This window comes from Dendropsophus ebraccatus, chromosome 5, assembly GCF_027789765.1.
Source record: "Dendropsophus ebraccatus isolate aDenEbr1 chromosome 5, aDenEbr1.pat, whole genome shotgun sequence".
NCBI lineage: Eukaryota > Metazoa > Chordata > Amphibia > Anura > Hylidae > Dendropsophus > Dendropsophus ebraccatus.
Genome location: NC_091458.1, coordinates 128,132,148 through 128,150,377, shown reverse-complemented (window position 1 = coordinate 128,150,377; position 18,230 = coordinate 128,132,148). Strand labels below are relative to the sequence as shown.

The following is an 18,230-nucleotide window of genomic DNA, read 5'->3' as shown; positions in this document are numbered from 1 at the left end:
TCATAAATAGTAATGAGCTAACATCTCAATGTTCGGATCCCAAACACGGATTAAAAAAAAAATGTTTGTGATTGGTTCGAGGTCGCCGAACATTCACAAATAATGAACATACAGAAGAAGCGTACGTTTCCCTCTACGCACATGCAAACGGATTATCAGGTGCAAAGTGTAAATCATGCATTTGCGTACTGATTGCATGCGTTGCGGTCTAGAGTTACGTACATGCGTACAGATTATCAGGCGCAAAGCATAAATTACACAGCTGTGTACGTTGGCAAGTTTGAATATGTTTGAAAATTATTATTATCATTCTGATCATCTAACAAATTATTCGTGATCAGCGAACGCGGAGACATAGCGTCATGTTCGTACCAACATTTACGAACATGTTCGCTCATCACTAATCATAAAGTGATGGTTTATGCTAGTGATTGGTGGACTTTTCCCAAGATGGTTACATACACAAGGGATAATCAGAGTAAATCCACGTGGTAAATCCAGGTATAGGCCATTTGCACTTACCAATAGTGATGAGCGAATAGTTAAATATTCGAATATTCGATCCCATTAAAGACTATGGGAACAAGTATTCGATTATTGAAAAACATCTATTCGACCACTTGGAGGTAAAAAACGGAAGCTGGGGGATTTGAACGCTTATCGAATATTTTCTAATATTTGGCGAACTATTTGATAACATTCGATAGATCGAATACCTTTCTATTCGATCGAATGTCTATTCGATCGATAAGTATTCGCTCATCACTACTTACCAATAATTTACTGTCCAGAGCTATGCGTAAACACAGCCTGGAAGAGGTGATATATTAAAGGGGTACTCCAGGCAAATTATAAAAACCCACGAAGGGCAGAAGGTGGTGGAAACATATCAAGTTTAAATTTACCAGTCTTGGGGCCCCCCAGTACAGCGCTGTACACGACTGCTCATGGTCACCTGCTGGCCTCCTGTTTCTCCTGGTTCCTGTGTCATCATGACTATCTGCTCAGCCAGTCAGTGACTGCAGAGGTGTCCCGCCTCACTGATGAGCACCATTTCTGTGAGGAGCCGTGATGTCACAGGATCCGGAGATACAGGAGGTCAGCGGGTGACCGTGAGTAGTGACATTGCAAGGGCACCGGGATAGGTAAGTATCAATTGATCCATGTTTGCCCAGAGTCCCCCTTGAGGAAGATAAAAAGATGTGCTATCTTTCTCATTTCTCAATGATTTAGGGAAATCTTAGGAAGCATCTTAAAGGTTTATCAAGGACAATTCAAGAAAAAGAAAATGAAATATAAGAAACCCACAGTTTCTCATTCCCTAGTGATTTGTTTTCAGTGAGAAAGTACTTAGCCAAGTCTGGGAACTAACACAATTAGTTACATTAAATGAAACAACATGCACTCAGTTACAGCTGAAAAACATAATCCATGAGCAGCTCCAGCACCGTCAATAATTAAAGAGCTATTGATTGTGCTGTTCAACATTTCCCATTGCAAGAAATAAGGGTTTTTAACTATCTCCCTGCTGTGACAAATACGCAGTGAATGAATATTCAACATATGACGAAATTTAAACCCAACACTACTTCATGTTCTATTAAAAAATGACTGAATTAAAATGGATTATGATTCCTCATTCCATTTAATAAAATTTGGTAAAGTTTAGGAAAACCTTTAGGCGTTGCACACACGACTCTTGTCTCCAGTTTGGGTGCAGGTTCCATTGAAGTAAATGGAGTTTAATTGCAAACCACACCTCAGCTGAAGACAAGAGTGGTGCTGTCTCAGGAAGAAAGTGGCCATGTAGCCAAAGGAATGGGACAACAAGGGTTGGACCACCTTCGCCCAGCTGTATAATCTGCCTTACTGGTGTGTATGCCTTTGCAATCTATGTTGAACCTATATAATAGGAATCTGCATAAACACTGATAACTGTATATATAACGTTGTACATACAAATTACAGGGAAAGTTAGATATAAAAATATATGTACCCATTACAATCATTTCCTATTATTAGACTTTCAGATCTGCAGAAAAATTTTAATTCCCCAATAGTATTCTAGGAATGATTACTGAAACACTACAGAACAGTTTAATGTGACTCTGTAGCCACAATCTGCCTACCCTAAACCGCTTGTACCGTCAGATAGCTGCTTTTAATCCAAGATTAGAGATAAGCGAACTTCGTGCATGCTCGAGTCCATCCAAACCCGAACGTTCAGCATTTGATTAGCGGGGGCTGCTGAACTTGGATAAAGCCCTAAGGCTATGTGGAAAACATGGATATAGTCATTGGCTGTATCCATGTTTTCCAGACAACCTTAGAGCTTTATCCAACTTCAGCAGCCACCGCTAATCAAATGCTGATCGTTCAGGTTTGGATGGACTCGAACCCGAACCCGGTTCGCTCATCTCTATCCAAGATCTGTCCTGGGGTCCGTTAGGCAGGTGATGCAGTTATTGTTCTAAAAAACAACTTTTTAACTTACAGCCCTGTGTCAAATTGGCGGGGCCTAGAGAGTCTGTGCCCTAGGCCTGTGACGCTTCCCAGTCCTTCCTCCCCATCCTCTTCATCATTAGGAATGCCTCTGGGCAAGATTTCTCCTAATCATTACTTATCTGAATACTACACATGTGCTGGATCATTAAGACCCATGTGTTTGGACAAGTGATGATTAGGAGAGATCCTACCTGGGGCATTCCTAATATGAAAAGGGCGGGGAGGAGAGATGGAAAGGCTGTGCAAGCCTACAACATACACACTCTAGGCCACGCCAATTTGACACAGGGCTGCAAGTTTAAAAGTAGTTTTTTAGGACAATGACTGCATCACCTGCAGAACGGACCCCAGGACAGATCTTGGATTAAAAGCAGCTATCCGAAGGTACAAGTGGTTGGGGGGGGGGGGCAGATTTAGGGTACAGAGTCGCTTTAAGCTGTAAGAAATGCAAAGTAATACTAATTTTATGTGTGGAAAAAACATTAAGTAAGGCAAATGGTCTATAACTGTTCTTGCAGGGTATTCTAAAGTATGCACAGTTGGAAGGATCCTCTGCAGGATTAAAAGATTTTAAGATGGGCTTTGATTGTGTGTAGGATAGGATGTTCCCTGTTCTTATACCTGGTACCCAAAGCCTTAGGGCCAGTTCACACAGAGCTAAAGCGGCGGAACTCTTCGGCGCAGAATCCCACCTGCCTCGGTGTGTCAATGGGAGGGGCTTGCGCACCTCTGGTTCTGCCGCTCTCCACTCAAAGAATTTACATGTCAATTCCTTGAGCAGAGAGAGGCAGATGTGGAGGCGGACGAGCCCTCCCATTGACACCCTGAGGCAGGCGGGATTTCCGTTGCTTTTGCTTTGTGTGAACTGGCCCTTAAAGTGGATAAGTGTTGTATGAATCCATAATACTGTTTTTCTGTCATGCTATATGGCCATGCTGTACCTCTATGTGCCTCCAATATTAGGTGTACCATGTTGCTATACAGTCAAAGCAGCTGGCTTACCAATTTGCACAACCCCATAGTCAGAGACTTGCTATTGAATCAAATGGTAGACAAATGGTTCTCAGGTCTCCCATTGCTGTTTGCTGAAAATGAGAGATCAAGGTGTTTTTTTTATGGTGTGGTCAGCAGCTATTCTCCACACTTTTAACTGCATTATGTACTGGAAATGTCATGTAACACAGTACAAAGGGAACCAGAGCCCGTTTCCATAGCATCCAATCCATTCTGTAGTTTAAAAAAAAAAAATGAAAACAAACATTTGGATATATAATGGAACATTGTGGATAGGAAATGTACAGATAAAATTATTGCTTACTAGTACCCCTTGTTCCCTTTGGAGGAGAAATGGGAGCATAACACAGGATTAAAAAAAACTAATTGCATTAGGTGAAGTAAGAAACTTAAAAGTTCAACAAATAAAATGTGTTAGTATAATGTATATCATGTTTTTATGTTTGGTCCAGTTGTAATAAGCCAACCTTAGTAACAGGATGCTAGAAAATTCTATACATAACTGCTAGAGGGGGATATCAAATTGATGGGGGGGGGGTCCTTACTGTCAGAATATTCCTAGAATCCTTTGAAGCCGACGCTAGTGGGCAAAATGACTTATATGATTCTGCAACCTGCTGGCAACTGTATATGAGTTAAGTAGAAGAGCCAGCAGCAACATTACCATTGCTGTAAACATATGCAACTCATGGGAAAGCCCACTTCCCTGACAATGTTTTGGAGGCAGCTTAAGGAAATGTATTTATAATGTAGCTTACAGGAAAAGAGAAAAGGTCAGGATTTTTTATAAATAACCCTGAATAATATTGTACTGGAAGGTTATTGCCCTTGTGGCTACTATGGCAATGTCAACTTATAAAAAGTAACTATGAGTAGTCTGAGAAAAAACAGGTTTACATGTTAAAACAGATTCATTACATTTCCTAAACAAGATAATGTAGATATTTTACATTAAATTATTTTTATTTTTTTATTTTTTTTATTTTAGTAGGTGAAAAAAAGTTGAACTTGGAAAAGGGCATCTCAAACTTGAAGGGGTATTCCAGTGTTCAAAAATAATGATATTGCTAGGGCTGGTGAGAAGGTCCTCTTAGGTATTTATTATGGATTCTGCACAATTTTTTCTGTTATCTAGATGCATTCACCCCCACTAAATACATAGAATCATCAAATATCAGTGCACTCCGCCACCTGCTCCTGACCCCCACCCTCCGTGTCAGGATCACGTGTCCTCCGTCTCTTTAATGGGCTGGGTTAGCGATTCTAACCCTGCCCACTAAAGTGAAGGAGGACACAGACACTGACAGCTGCTGCTGATCACTGTTTTCACCCCCCAGGTCACCTGTGTCCCCCCTGCCCCTAAGCTCACATGTGGCACCTACACTGTACCCCCTGACTGTGCTCCCCACATGCTCACCCCCCACAGCTCAACCAGTCCCTCCCCCTGCAACTTACCCGCGGTCCGCCCCCCAGCGCGACTCACCCGTGGCTCACCCCTCTGAATAATCCCCTAACTCAACTCTGCTATGTCACTGCCTCAACTCTGCTTTATCTTGTGGATATCAGCTCTGCTACATCATGGACCAATCAGGCATAAGCATTGCATGACGGTAGATGTAGTTTTCTGGGCGGCACAATGTTGGATATAGATTGGCTTTTTTTTAAAAAACTTGTAACTACGGACCAGCAGCAGCTAGAAAGACACGAAATGGCTCAAAATACTCAAAGTGACTTGGTGAGTAATGGCGCATTTACACAGAGAGATTTATCTAAAAGATTGATTTTAAAACAGGAGAGATTCCAGTCTTTCCTTCATGACCCGTTCCCCGTTTATAGTCTGTTCCTGGCTTTGGCTTTAAAGATCTGTCAGATAAATCTCTCTGTGTAAACGCACTGGAAGACCAGCTAGGTTTGGGGGCATTTTATCTTTTTTAGCTCCTGGGGGGAATACCCCTTTAAATTTAGTTTAGTCCTCTGAAATGTCCACCATACTTGCATCCAAGCTGTGGACCTGTTCCATTTTATCAATATCTTTTTGTATGCGATGTCTCAAGAACTGAACAGAGTTTTCTAGGAGCGGTCTGACAATCTCCCTCTTCTTGCTGGTTATACCTCTAGCTATACAGCTCAGCATTTGACTCGCTTTCTCTATCGCTTGGCCACACTGTTGACTCATGGATCCCGGTAACACATTGGGTATTGTATATTCACCATTGTAGATATATAAAATTGCAGCTTAGAACTGTGCTTTCATTTCCAGTGAATCATAATATTTAAAAAATAAACTTGTAACACTTCCCTTCTGCCAGCGGCTGTGATAAAACAGTAAATTCCAGAAATAGGACAAAGCTGTTACTTGTCGGAACACACTTTCTTTACAATTATATTTCTGAAGTGTAAGACTTATTTTTAGAGAAGAATACAATTGGAAATGTTATTTGAAAATGAGTTGTTAGAAAAATGGTATAAAAAGCCAACATGCTTATTTTGGAACAGGGAATAGTATGAGCTGTCACTGGAAAGATATATCACGAATGGTAAAGCAGATCTGTCATCATACTGTGCTGCCCTATGTAGCGGCATATTGTGGGGACAGTACTGCTCTTCTATTAGCCAAAAAAGGAAAAAAAAAAAGGCTTACATATACTATACCTGCTGTACCAAAATGTCAAGCATCTCAGGGACAGAATCTGGGTTTAACTACTTGGAGGAATGATTGAAGAAATCTATTTCTTGTGTAAAGAAACAATGCTAAAGGGGGTACACCAGAATTTTCCTTTTCTTTTAAATAAACTCTTGACAGAGGATTTGTAATTTACATCTATTAAAAAACCTCAAGTCTTCCAATACTTATCAGATGCTGTGTGCCCTGCAGAAAGTAGTATTCTTTCCAGTCTGGAGAGTAGAAGAGATTTTCTGTGGGGATTTGCCACTGTTTTGGACAGTTCCTGGTGCGAGCAGAGTGCACTGTATCAGACCGGAAATACATACACCACTTCCTGCAGGGCATACAGTAGCTGATAAGTACTGAAAGACTGAAGACCTTTTAATAGAAGTAAATTACAAATCTCTGGCACTTTCTCACACCAGTTGATTTGATTTTTTCCCCTCTGGAGTACCCCTTTAAATGTTTTAAAAGAATCCAATCGTTTACAGATGTAATTAATCCTATTTCTTTCCATTGAAATCGCATAAGGACATATGTAAATAGGGGAGGGGAGCAGTTTACCACTGAGAAAAATCATCAGTCTAACTATGGCTGTAATCTGACAGGGTCCCTATCTTCAGACAGGGCAGCACCTGCAAAGTATCACTGACTGCTGGAACCCAGGACAATCAGTGTCAGTATGTGTGTCTGCCATCTGCAGGTTCTGGGCTGAGGGCCCACCGGAGGATCCTCCGGTTCTACGGTGGGCCCGTCCGTCTCTATTGTTAGGGTGCAGTCACACATCCAGTGTTTTACAGCATGTTTAAAGCTACATATTTTCAATTCTATGTATTTGGCTTTCCTCCTGCTTGTTTTTGTGTTTAAAACATGTAATTAAGGGTATAAACCCACACACCGTATACGCAGTGTATTTACTGCAGCGATACGCAGCAAATACGCAGCAGATTAGATCTAAATAACTGAACACAGCATCAAATCTAAACCATCAAATCTGCTGCGTATCTGCTGCGTATCTGCTGCGTATACGGTGTGTGGGTTTGTACCCTAAAGGACAAAACATGCAGCTGAAAACACAGTAGGGGAGATTTATCAAAGGGTGAACAATTTAGACTGGTGTAAACTGCCCACAGCAGGCATCAAACTCTATAATTACAGTCTCAAAAGTCTTGGCCTAATCAGGTTGTACTAAAGGGGAACTCCGGATAAGAAAAACTTGTTTTCTATTAAATGTACATTAATAGTGCGTTCACACCTACAGGATCTGCAGCTGATTTTCTGCAGCAGATTTCATTTAAATAACTGAACACAGCATCAAATCTGCTGCAGATCCTGTAGGTGTGAACGCACCCTAAAAGGTAAAGTGAAAAAAAAAATGGCCTCTGTGCCAATTCACATTGTCTCCTGCTCCTTCTGCTATCCTACCTTAGGAGACAAATCTTCCATGCCTCTGTCTCACATTGTGTGTGTTTGCTGAGGACAGGCTGATGATGCATACAGGGGGCAGGGCGTGATCTCACAGGAGACTTGGCCGGATCACTCAAGCCCCTGAGTGATTCACCATCTCTGACCAGCCAGAAGAAGGTGCAGCACTAATTTTACTGATTGTGATGGGTGGGGGACTGTGATGATCAGCTGAGGGAAAGCATTGCATGCTGGGAACTGCTCAACCAGGAAGGACAGAAACACAATACAGAGCAATCCCCCCCCCCCCCCCCAAACAAATGGATTTTTGGTAGTTTCAAAACTGGGATAGACAGGTTAGTAATACTATATGCTTCTGCAGAAGTTTCATTTTTAAACCTCTATCTGGATTTCCCCTTTAAGACTTGTGATTTCTTAAAACATTTCATAAGCTTCTCAAAAGCAGCAGCCTATTCACTAAATCTGCCCCATTGTCAGTCATGTACGTGAGAGACTTGGCAGCTATAGAGAAGTTTTAATACGTAAATGTTTTTGTTTTTTTACACTAGTAACTTTTTTTTCCACCAATGGGGCTGATTGAGGGCTTTTTATTTGTGCCATGACCTGTAGATTTGGAATAACCTCCCCCCCCCTAATATATGATGTGACAACAACAAAAAATCAACGACTTGTGTTTTTTCCCCTCAATGTAAACCGATGCACGATACCCAATATATATATATATATATATATATATATATATATATATATATATATATATATAAATCAATTATATTTAAAAATCTTAACTTTCTGCCACGAGTTGATTTAAAACATTTTTTCACTGTGAAGTACCCTTTTAGGGCAAAAAAAATAAGGGGTGTTGAGGTGTTTTTAACTGCGGACTGAACTGTTCGGATGAGTTGAAATTCCTTTTTATGTCAGTCTAAATTTAAACATAATGATTTCAGAAAATACTCTTTTGCTTTGATAAACCTTGTACTTATTATTCTGTGTTGTCAATACAAAACGAAAACAAAATATATCAAAACAATCTTATTCTCCAGCCACTGAAACAAAGTAAATTATTGATCAACAGAAAATATTTCACACAGTAACATTCTATTGTATCCAAATATATTATAAAAATCCATTGTCTCTATGTGCACATTACATGAATTATACGATTGTCTGTCACATCATAAATACGTGAGTAATGTAATGTGTTGCAGCCACATTTTGTCAGTATCTTTATGATGAAATATTATGATATACCCATATTATAGACATCTGTGACACATTAGAGCTTCAGAGAAAACACAATAATTGTATCTACCAGAAAGCTGTATTTCACAGTCATGCACAATTAGCTTGTTGTGTTTATCACATGAATAATTGTTATAATGAACCCATTAACTAAGTGTACAAAATAAATTTCATACATCTAGAGTTAGAACTGAGATCGATAAATCACTTGGTGAAATATAAGTCGTTGTCCTTTATTTAGGAAAAAATCATATCATATCAACCCCTTATTTACACTGAATAACCTGGCCACTGGTACAAAGAGGTCAGTCTCCTACAGTACTTGCTCAATTTCTTGAAGTGACTCTACCACAATCTGTCCCCCACCTGTAACTGCTTGTACTGTTGGATAGCTGCTTTTAATCCGTTTGGCAGATGATGCAGTTACTGTCCTAAAAAACAACTTTTAGGGTGCATGCACACTACAGAATCTGCGCGGATTCTGCTGCCCGCCCTTGTGCGCATTTCCGCCTGTGACATAGTTCCCATACTATGCACAGGCGGATTCTGCCGTCACCTTAAAGCGACTCTGTACCCACAATCTGACCCCCTCCCCCCCCAAAACCAATTGTACATTTGGATAGCTGCTTTTAATCCAAGTTCTGTCCTTGCAGACCTGTGTCAAATTGGCGTGGCCTAGAGTGTCTGTGCATTAGGCTGGCACACCCTCTCCTTCCCTTCTCCCCACCCTCTTCATTATTAGGAATGCTCCAGGCAGGTTTTCTACTATTCATCACCTGTCTGAACACTGCACATGTGTTGGATCGTTAAGGCACCTGTGCAGTGAGGAATAGAAGAAATGCTGCCCAGGGACATTCCTAATGGTGAAGAGGGCAGGGAGGAGGGATGGAGAGGTGGTGAAAGGTTAGGGCATAGGCACTCTAGGCCACGCCAATTTGATACAGGGCTGCAAGTTTAAAAGTTTTTTTAGCACAATAACTGCATCACCTGCCGAACGGACCCCAGGACAGATCTTTGGATTAGGAGCAGCTATCTAAAGGTACAAGTGGTTTGGGGGGCAGATTGTGGGTACAGAGTCGCTTTAAAAGAAATTGACTTGTCAAATCACCGGACAGACGTCAGAATCTGCCTGTGCATAGAATGGAATCTATGGCACAGGAGGAGATGTGCACAGGCGCGAGTGGCGGAATCTACGGCGGGTTATCCAAGCAGATTCCATAGAGTGCACGCACCCTTAAACTTGTAGCCCTGTGTCAAATTGGCGTGGCCTAGAGTACCCGTGCCCTAGGCCTGCACCTCCTCTCTGTCCCTCCTCCTTGCCCTCTTTACCATTAGCTACGCCCCTGGGCAAGATTTCTCCTAATAATTACTTGTCTGAACACTGCACATGTGCCTTAATGATCCAACACATGTGCAGTGTTCAGACAAGTAATGATTAGGTAAAATCCTGGCCAGGGGTGTTCCTAATGATGAGTAGGGCAGGTTCGAAGGTTAGGAGGGACGTCGCAGTCCTAGTGCAGGGGTACTCTAGGCCATGCCAATTTGACACAGGGCTGCAAGTTTAAAAGTTTTTTTTTTTTTTTTATCACCTGCCAAACAGACCCCAGGAGAGATCTTGGATTAAAAGCAGCTATCTGATGGTACAAGCGGTTTGGGAGGGCAGATTGTGGGTACAGAGTTGCTTTAAGGCCCTATTACATACAGAGAATTATCTGACAGATGATTAAAGCCAAAGCCAGGAACAAACTATAAATGAAGAACAGGTCATAAAAGAAAGACTGAGATTTCTCCTCTTTTCAAATCCATTCCTGGCTTTGGCTTCAGGAATCTGTCAGATAAATCTGTGCATTTAATAGGACTCTTACATAGCTTACATTAATATACAAACATTTAATTACATTGAGGCTATATTCACACACAGTCAAAATGATGTCCATTAGTTTGCAACAACGGACATTACTTGCCAGCAAATTCACTAATTTGTTACACCCAATGGTTTCTACAGCTATTTTTCTTGGTATTTTTTAATTTTTTAAGCATCAAGGAGGAAAAATGACAGTTGTAATTTCAAAAATCTCATCACACTCCCTTGCACTGGCGTCCCCACTAACCCAATGAAGTTTTATGCCCATTTGAAGCAACCACAATAAAGAATTTTTACGGTGATTGCCCTTTTCCAACTCTTTTTACTTCATGATTGATACAATATAATGATTGATTGTGTGAGCACACCGTTATTACTGCTGCCCCCCCCCCCAGTTATCCTCCCACCAAAGTAGTGCCGGTCACTCTTTCTCTATTGATGAATAATAAAAAAATATAATGTGCCCCATTGAAGTCAATGGTAAAACGTCTGTCGGTGCACAGACTGTATGAAGTAGTGTTCATGGACTAATGAACATGCCCTTTATGTGCAGCCATAATTGTGAAAAATATAGCCATATTTTCCCACCCACCCAAAAATACAGCCTCAAAAACTATTTGTGAACAAACCCTAAATGGGATATATCAAAAAAATTGAATCACTGGAGTAGCCCTTTAAAAACTTATGGAAGTGAAAAATCCGTACCATAACTGTATATGGTATATGTGTATGATCTTATCCGATCATGCAAAATTCTTTACATAAATTCTGAATTACACTTGGTGAGTGGTAACCTTTTACCACTCACAATTGCTTACAGCCATAATGAAAAGGTCTCCACAAAATCCACTTCCACCCAGTAGCAGATTATAATAGGTCCTTTTCGGGCGGTAGCCCAGGGCCCTGAGCTCCTGGGGGACCTATGGCCACCAAAAAAGACTTATATTTTCAGTGGTGTATTGTCTCCTGGCTACATGATTTGCAAAAAATTACTGCTTTTTTACAGCAATTTTGCACAAATTAGGGCATCAAGAGATTATCCATCCTGCACTATGAGCACCTCACCAGTGCTGCCATAGTTACAGTGGGGTGGGGGGCCCAGGCTTGGTGAACAGCCCGGGGCCTATGGTAAAGTTAATTCGTCCCTGCTTCCACCCCTCCTGGTGTGCACAGGTCATTTAGCTGGGTTACTGTAGTTATTAAGAGATTAAAGATGTTTTTAAGGAACTGGATTTAGTGCTGGCTATTTATTTGCTTTTTGTGTCACATGTGGGGGAGTATAGTTGATCCTATATGCCCAGTTTTGTAGACTTATAGTCCAAGAGAAGCAGTTAGTTAAGTATAGGGTCCAACTCTCTGGGGTTCACCTTAACCTGGTGAGTTGGTACATTCCATTTCATCAAATGGTTTGATAAGAACCTCATTTTTTATTAAAAAACAAAAACAAAAAAACAACAACTTTAGAACATGTTTTTGTCAGAGTATATATACGGTGAGTCCTGGCATTCGCAGTTTGCTGCAGCAATTTTCTAGTTTTGTTCATGTGAGAAATGTACAAAAAGTCAGCGTTACTTCAGAGCGAATTCTCTTTTGAAAAACAACAACAAAATATTTATTGTGCCTCAAAAATTGTAAAGCAGTTAAAGCTAAATAAAGTTACACAGAGACCAAGGCCATTCACATTAAATAGCGTTAGGATTATTCAAGGTAGCTTCATGATTTTTTTCATAGATAATAGACCTTATTCTTAAGTACCAATTCAAAACTAATACCACAATTTATACTCAAACTTAATATAACCAGGATCACAGGGTAGAGTATAGCAAAATAAAGTCTAAAATATAACTTTTAATTAAAGACAGTTAAAATTTATATCAAAAATACCAGACAAACATACAAAGGAGGTAACCTAGGAAAACAAATATCTTACCACTCAACGGTGACTGCTGAGTAGGAAAGTACTGGAGTGGTAGTGGACCATTCACATCACCGAAGTTCTCCTCTCGAATGGATTCCACGCTGGGCGGCTGAGGTCTTCTGGTGTATAGTCAGGAATAGAAGACACTACAGGGTACATACTACATGGGAGATAGGACAGCCGGTCCCTGACACTATCCTACTGCACCCTAAATGTTCTGTCCCTCCAGACAGAGCTCCCGCCCTAATAAGGGCAACTCCGCCACTCTCACTCCTAGGGTCCCTAGTTAAACCCTAATAATTACTTGTGGCTGTGTCCCAATGCATTTCATCTCCCGTTGGGGGAATCATCAGGGGATCAAACCAGATATTACCCATACGCGGTGCCATACGCGTAGCAGGCACCATACGTGCAGTCTTTACCCTTCTACAAATTTTTTTGAAAGTGGCACTGTAATATCTGGTTTGATCCCCTGATGATTCCCCCAACGGGAGATGAAATGCATTGGGACACAGCCACAAGTAATTATTAGGGTTTAACTAGGGACCCTAGGAGTGAGAGTGGCGGAGTCGCCCTTATTAGGGCGGGAGCTCTGTCTGGAGGGACAGAACATTTAGGGTGCAGTAGGATAGTGTCAGGGACCGGCTGTCCTATCTCCCATGTAGTATGTACCCTGTAGTGTCTTCTATTCCTGACTATACACCAGAAGACCTCAGCCACCCAGCGTGGAATCCATTCGAGAGGAGAACTTCGGTGATGTGAATGGTCCACTACCACTCCAGTACTTTCCTACTCAGCAGTCACCGTTGAGTGGTAAGATATTTGTTTTCCTAGGTTACCTCCTTTGTATGTTTGTCTGGTATTTTTGATATCAATTTTAACTGTCTTTAATTAAAAGTTATATTTTAGACTTTATTCCCCTTATTCTTAAGTAAAAGCCAGTTCAACAACCAATTGACTGGCATGGCTCTGGCTTTATGTTTTCCCTGCCTTGGTAACTGTAGGAAAAGTTTAAAAATGCATGCTGACCATTAAATAAAAAAGTTGTCCATGTACTGCACAATCGGATCTGGTGCACCAGTGTCCATAGTGGGGGCCTGCCCTGTGTGATGTCTGAATTGACTAATAGAGCATAAGGACAAGGGTTATCCTCATCATATATCCCCTTTTAATAGTTTCTACAGCAGTGTTTTTTCCTAAATGCGCTGGAAATACTAAATATTTAATTTCAAATTGAAAAAAAACCACCTAAATAATAAAAATGTATCTAGTATGTGTTCCTTTTTTATTGGACATCAAATCAAATGGTGTCAGACAGTTGTATAGATTTGTAATTTACTTCTATTTAAAAATCTCAAATCTTCCCTTACTTATCACCTACTGTATGTCCTACAGGAAATATTTTATTTTCAGTCGGACACAGTGCTCTCTGCTGACATCTCTGGCCAAGAGAGGAACTTCCAGAGCAGGAGGGGTTTTCTATGGGAATTCCTATAGAAAACCCCTTCTGCTCTGGACAGTTCCTGTCATGGCCAGAGATGTCAGCAGAGAGCACTGCGTCTGAACTGCTATTTTCGTAACACTACTGTATCTTTGTACTGATATAGTAGATTTAGTGTAATACAAAAAAATGGAATTAACCACATAGTGAATAATTGTTACACCATTGTCTAATGTACTAATGAACCAATAAGTTTATTTTTGTTTACAGAGTCCTTCGAGCATCTGAAAATATCAAAAATCATGTGTAAAGTTTAAATACTATAAATACAGTTCAAGAGTTGTCAATGCAGTCTGTGAGATCCTGGCAAGAATTGGAGGCAGAGAAGCTGTTTCAACTGACAGTACTGTTCTGCAAGGAGGTTAATTGAGGACTACTTCCTCAGGATATGTACAATGGATCTAGCATGTAAAGCAGATGGAAACATACCTTGGCTCTATTGATTGTGCAGTGAAGAGCATTGTTTTCGTGATCGTACAGCAAGCTAAAGTCCAGTGTCCCCAGGGTTGCTGGAAAGGATGAAAAAGAAAAAGACATTATTCTTTGCTGCAAATCTATTATTTTTCATTTAAGACTACTAGAATGTACTTGAACACTAGAATGTATGTGGAAGGGTAGTACTTAATAAAAAAATAAATTACTCAAACGTAGAAAAGCATTAATATAGTGGATTTACTGGTTATTTTACATTTTTATGATACACATCAAAAATGTAATATTTTTTTTTTTCAAAAAGCATACTTAATAGTTTAAAGAAAAAACCCTTTTCCAACCCCCATCTATGACTACTAAAGAGGGTCATGGAAGAAAGAATGGTGTTGTCTTATCTATAGATAAAGATATCCCAGGATTATCACATGTTATATATATTAATTTTATTTGTTTCAAACATTTTTTCAAACAGCCTTATTTATTTGTGAGTATGCAGTTGCGGGCAATTTTAGGGCACTACGATTTCTACTGCGCTATTCACACTGTCAGTAGTTTTACAGATCTGGAATACGTGCCGGATTCATCTATAGAAGTCATTTACTATAATTAGGTTTGCCACAAATACAGATATACAGAATAATGGGAAATATAAAACTATAATTGGTATTTTTCTCAACTCGCCTAATCATTGGGTGACAGTTCAATTGTACACTTCTCCACCATTTACATCTCTAATCCTTATCGCCTTCCCAATTGCAAACTTGGTTTTTACAGCAACTTAATAAACTACCAACAGTACCAGTACTAACTGTGACGTATTTCTATAAATTAAATGTATAGATGTTGTTCCATCTCAGGTCTGGGCTTGCAATATCTAAGTTTATCATTAGAAGCCATATTTTGCTGTCATTGGGGGGCACTCCTTGGCCCCACAGAGCACCCCCTCGGCCCGTCTTCCAACTCTTTTGGTGATGTCTACTATACATATTCATCAAAGGCATCTAAGGAAGTCTTGCCAGTTGGATGTTGGATCAGCGGGCAGGGGGCATGCCGGGGTCTTAGAGCTGGGGGAGAACTGTGGTGGTGTCCCGCACTGAGGTGGGGAGAGATGTAGGAGCGACGGCTGCTATGCATAGTAGGCGTTGCTAAAAGAGGTGGCAGGCGGGCTTAAGGGATGCTTTGTGGGGTAGAGGAACACCCCCAATGCTCCAAAGAAGCGGATTAGCATATTTGAACTTCATCAAATTGCTTCAAAACAGTGGGACTGACAGCAAAAATCTTTAGATGGCATATCCCACAGAGCTGTACAAAGACACACATATCAATGACTGCACCTAATGGGATTAAAATCTCATTTATGCAGACACTTACTCTGGGATTTGGGAATTCAAGATTCAAAGGGTATCATTAAAGGGGTATTCTCAACAAAACCACTATAGCTAAAACAGTAGGTCATTAAAAAATAAGAACCTTTGCAATTGGTTTTATTTAAAGGGAATCCGTCAGCTCCCGGGCACTACCTAAGGTGGTGACAATGTGCTGTAGCTGGCGTTCCCCTAGTAAGCATGGTGGCTTTTTGGTAATTTTCCGCGCAGCGGATTATGTACAATCTTATGTCTCCTACTGTTATAGAGCTGTTGTTCGTGCCACACTTGTCATGCATCCTCCTCCCTCTTCGTGAATAATCAATGCTGCCCGACCTCCTGCTCGCTAAGCTGTTATATTGCAGATCAGTCCTCTGTAGACAGTTTATGTCTGAAAGAATCTTTCCTCTGTAATGTGTTGGAGCTGTGGTCTAGGGGTAACTCACTTGTCTAGAGACCTGACAGCAGGTCATTCTCTGGTTCGAATCCCCTGATGGAAATTAAATCGATGTCTTTTTTTTCCTCATTATTGTATAATTTTTAAGGCTATGTTCACACACACAGTATTTTTGCTCCGTAATTTTGCTCAGTATTTTGCAACCAAAACCAGAAGTGGATTGAAAACACTGAACGGCTATGTTCACACACTGTTGAAATTGAGATGGCTGTCATTTAATGGCAAATAATTACAGTTTTTTTAAAACAACGTCTGATATTTGCCATTAAATGACGGCCATCTGCTCAATTTCAACAGTGTGAGAACATAGCCTTTCTGTGTTCTCAATCCACTCCTGGTTTTGGTTGCAAAATACTGAGCAAAAATACTGTGTGAACATAGTCTTAAAAATGATACAATAATGAGAAAAAAAGACATCTATTCAATTTTCATCAGGGGATTTGAACCAGAGAATAAACTGCTGTCAGGTCTCCAGACAGGTGAGTTACCCCTAGACCACAGCTCCAACACATTAGGGAGGAGTGATTCTTTCAGACATAACCTGCCTACAGAGGACTGATCTGCAATCTGACAGTTGAGTGAGCAGGAGGCCGGGCAGCATTGATTATTCATGAAGAGGGAGGAGGATGCATGACAAGTGTGGCACGAACAACTGCTCTGTGACAGTAGGAGACATAAGATTGTACATAATCCGCTGCACGGAAAATTACCAAAAAGGCACCATGCTTACTGGGGGACCGCCAGCTACAGCACACTGTCAGCACCTCAGGTAGTGCCCGGGAGCTGACAGATTCCCTTTAACTTTTTAGCTCTGTCTCCCTGCTTGGCACTCTAAACTACCTGCCATATTAGCAGCTGGTTATCTATGTTCCTGGCCACCTATCTGTGTCATCAGTGGCCCTACTCTGAAGGGAGGGGTGGTCAGGCTCTCAGAGGGCAGTTCCCCTGCCCAGCCTCCTTATCTACAGTAATTTACCTTAACACTGACAGCTCCCAGCCCATGTGCTGTCAGGATAGGACTTGGCATAGCAGGGCTGAACAGAACAGCAGAGTGCAGAGCAGCAAAGTGCTCTTGATCAGAACAGCCAATGACTGTGAAGGTGCCCACCCTCCACCCAAAGCTGGAAGTGAAAGCAGGTCAGGATCATGAAGAGAGGTAAGTTTAGCAGCAGAGAACAACTACAACTACAGCTGCCGTTGGAAGATTGGATTGCCATTGTCAATATGTCCCATAATGGCCAAGTTCCATGCAGAAGTCCTTTTAGGGCTCGTGCACGAATCATGGCTGGGATATTTCTACAGCATCTCAATATTCCAGCTTTGCTCACTGCACACTGATTTGGAGACATCAGCTCTGTGACAGGAACAAGTAAAGACTACACGTTTCAATAGAAGCCAGCCTAATCAAATCTGATATAAAATCATCAGCAGGAAGCATGAAGGAATGAGCAGGGCAGATGTGGGCACAGTATAGCAGCACTTTCTGTCCGGGAAGAGAGGGGTTACAGCTATGGAGAGATTACCTCCACAGTCCTGTCCCCTGATGTAAGCCCCAGCCTGAAGTGAATCTGCTATGATTTTGAAGGTGAGGGAGACTTCCTGGGTCAGAGTACAGTGCTGTAGACCCCGCTATGCAGACCATGCCCCTCCCCCACTCCCCCTCCCACCCAGTACAGGGAGCTCTTAAACCAAAGCAATTCTCTTAAACCAAGTTACAATTTTGAAAAACTGTGAGCTCTTCTTGCAAAATGCTCTCAATCCAAGTTACTCTTAAACCGAGGTACCACTGTAATTGTAACTTTTAGCAGTAAGATAAGACCTGCAATCAAACATGCATAAA

The 18,230-nt window shown here is 41.1% G+C and overlaps 1 protein-coding gene across 1 annotated transcript in view; it reads right to left on the bottom strand.

Annotated features, from left to right (window-relative positions):
- Positions 1 to 18,230, bottom strand: part of DOC2B (double C2 domain beta) — a 370,017-nt gene that overhangs the window by 223,488 nt on the left and 128,299 nt on the right. Inside the window, exon 2 of the mRNA XM_069971208.1 lies at positions 14,567 to 14,646. Within this exon, the coding sequence (XP_069827309.1) occupies positions 14,567 to 14,646 (80 nt within the window). The remainder of the gene's footprint in view (positions 1 to 14,566; positions 14,647 to 18,230) is intronic.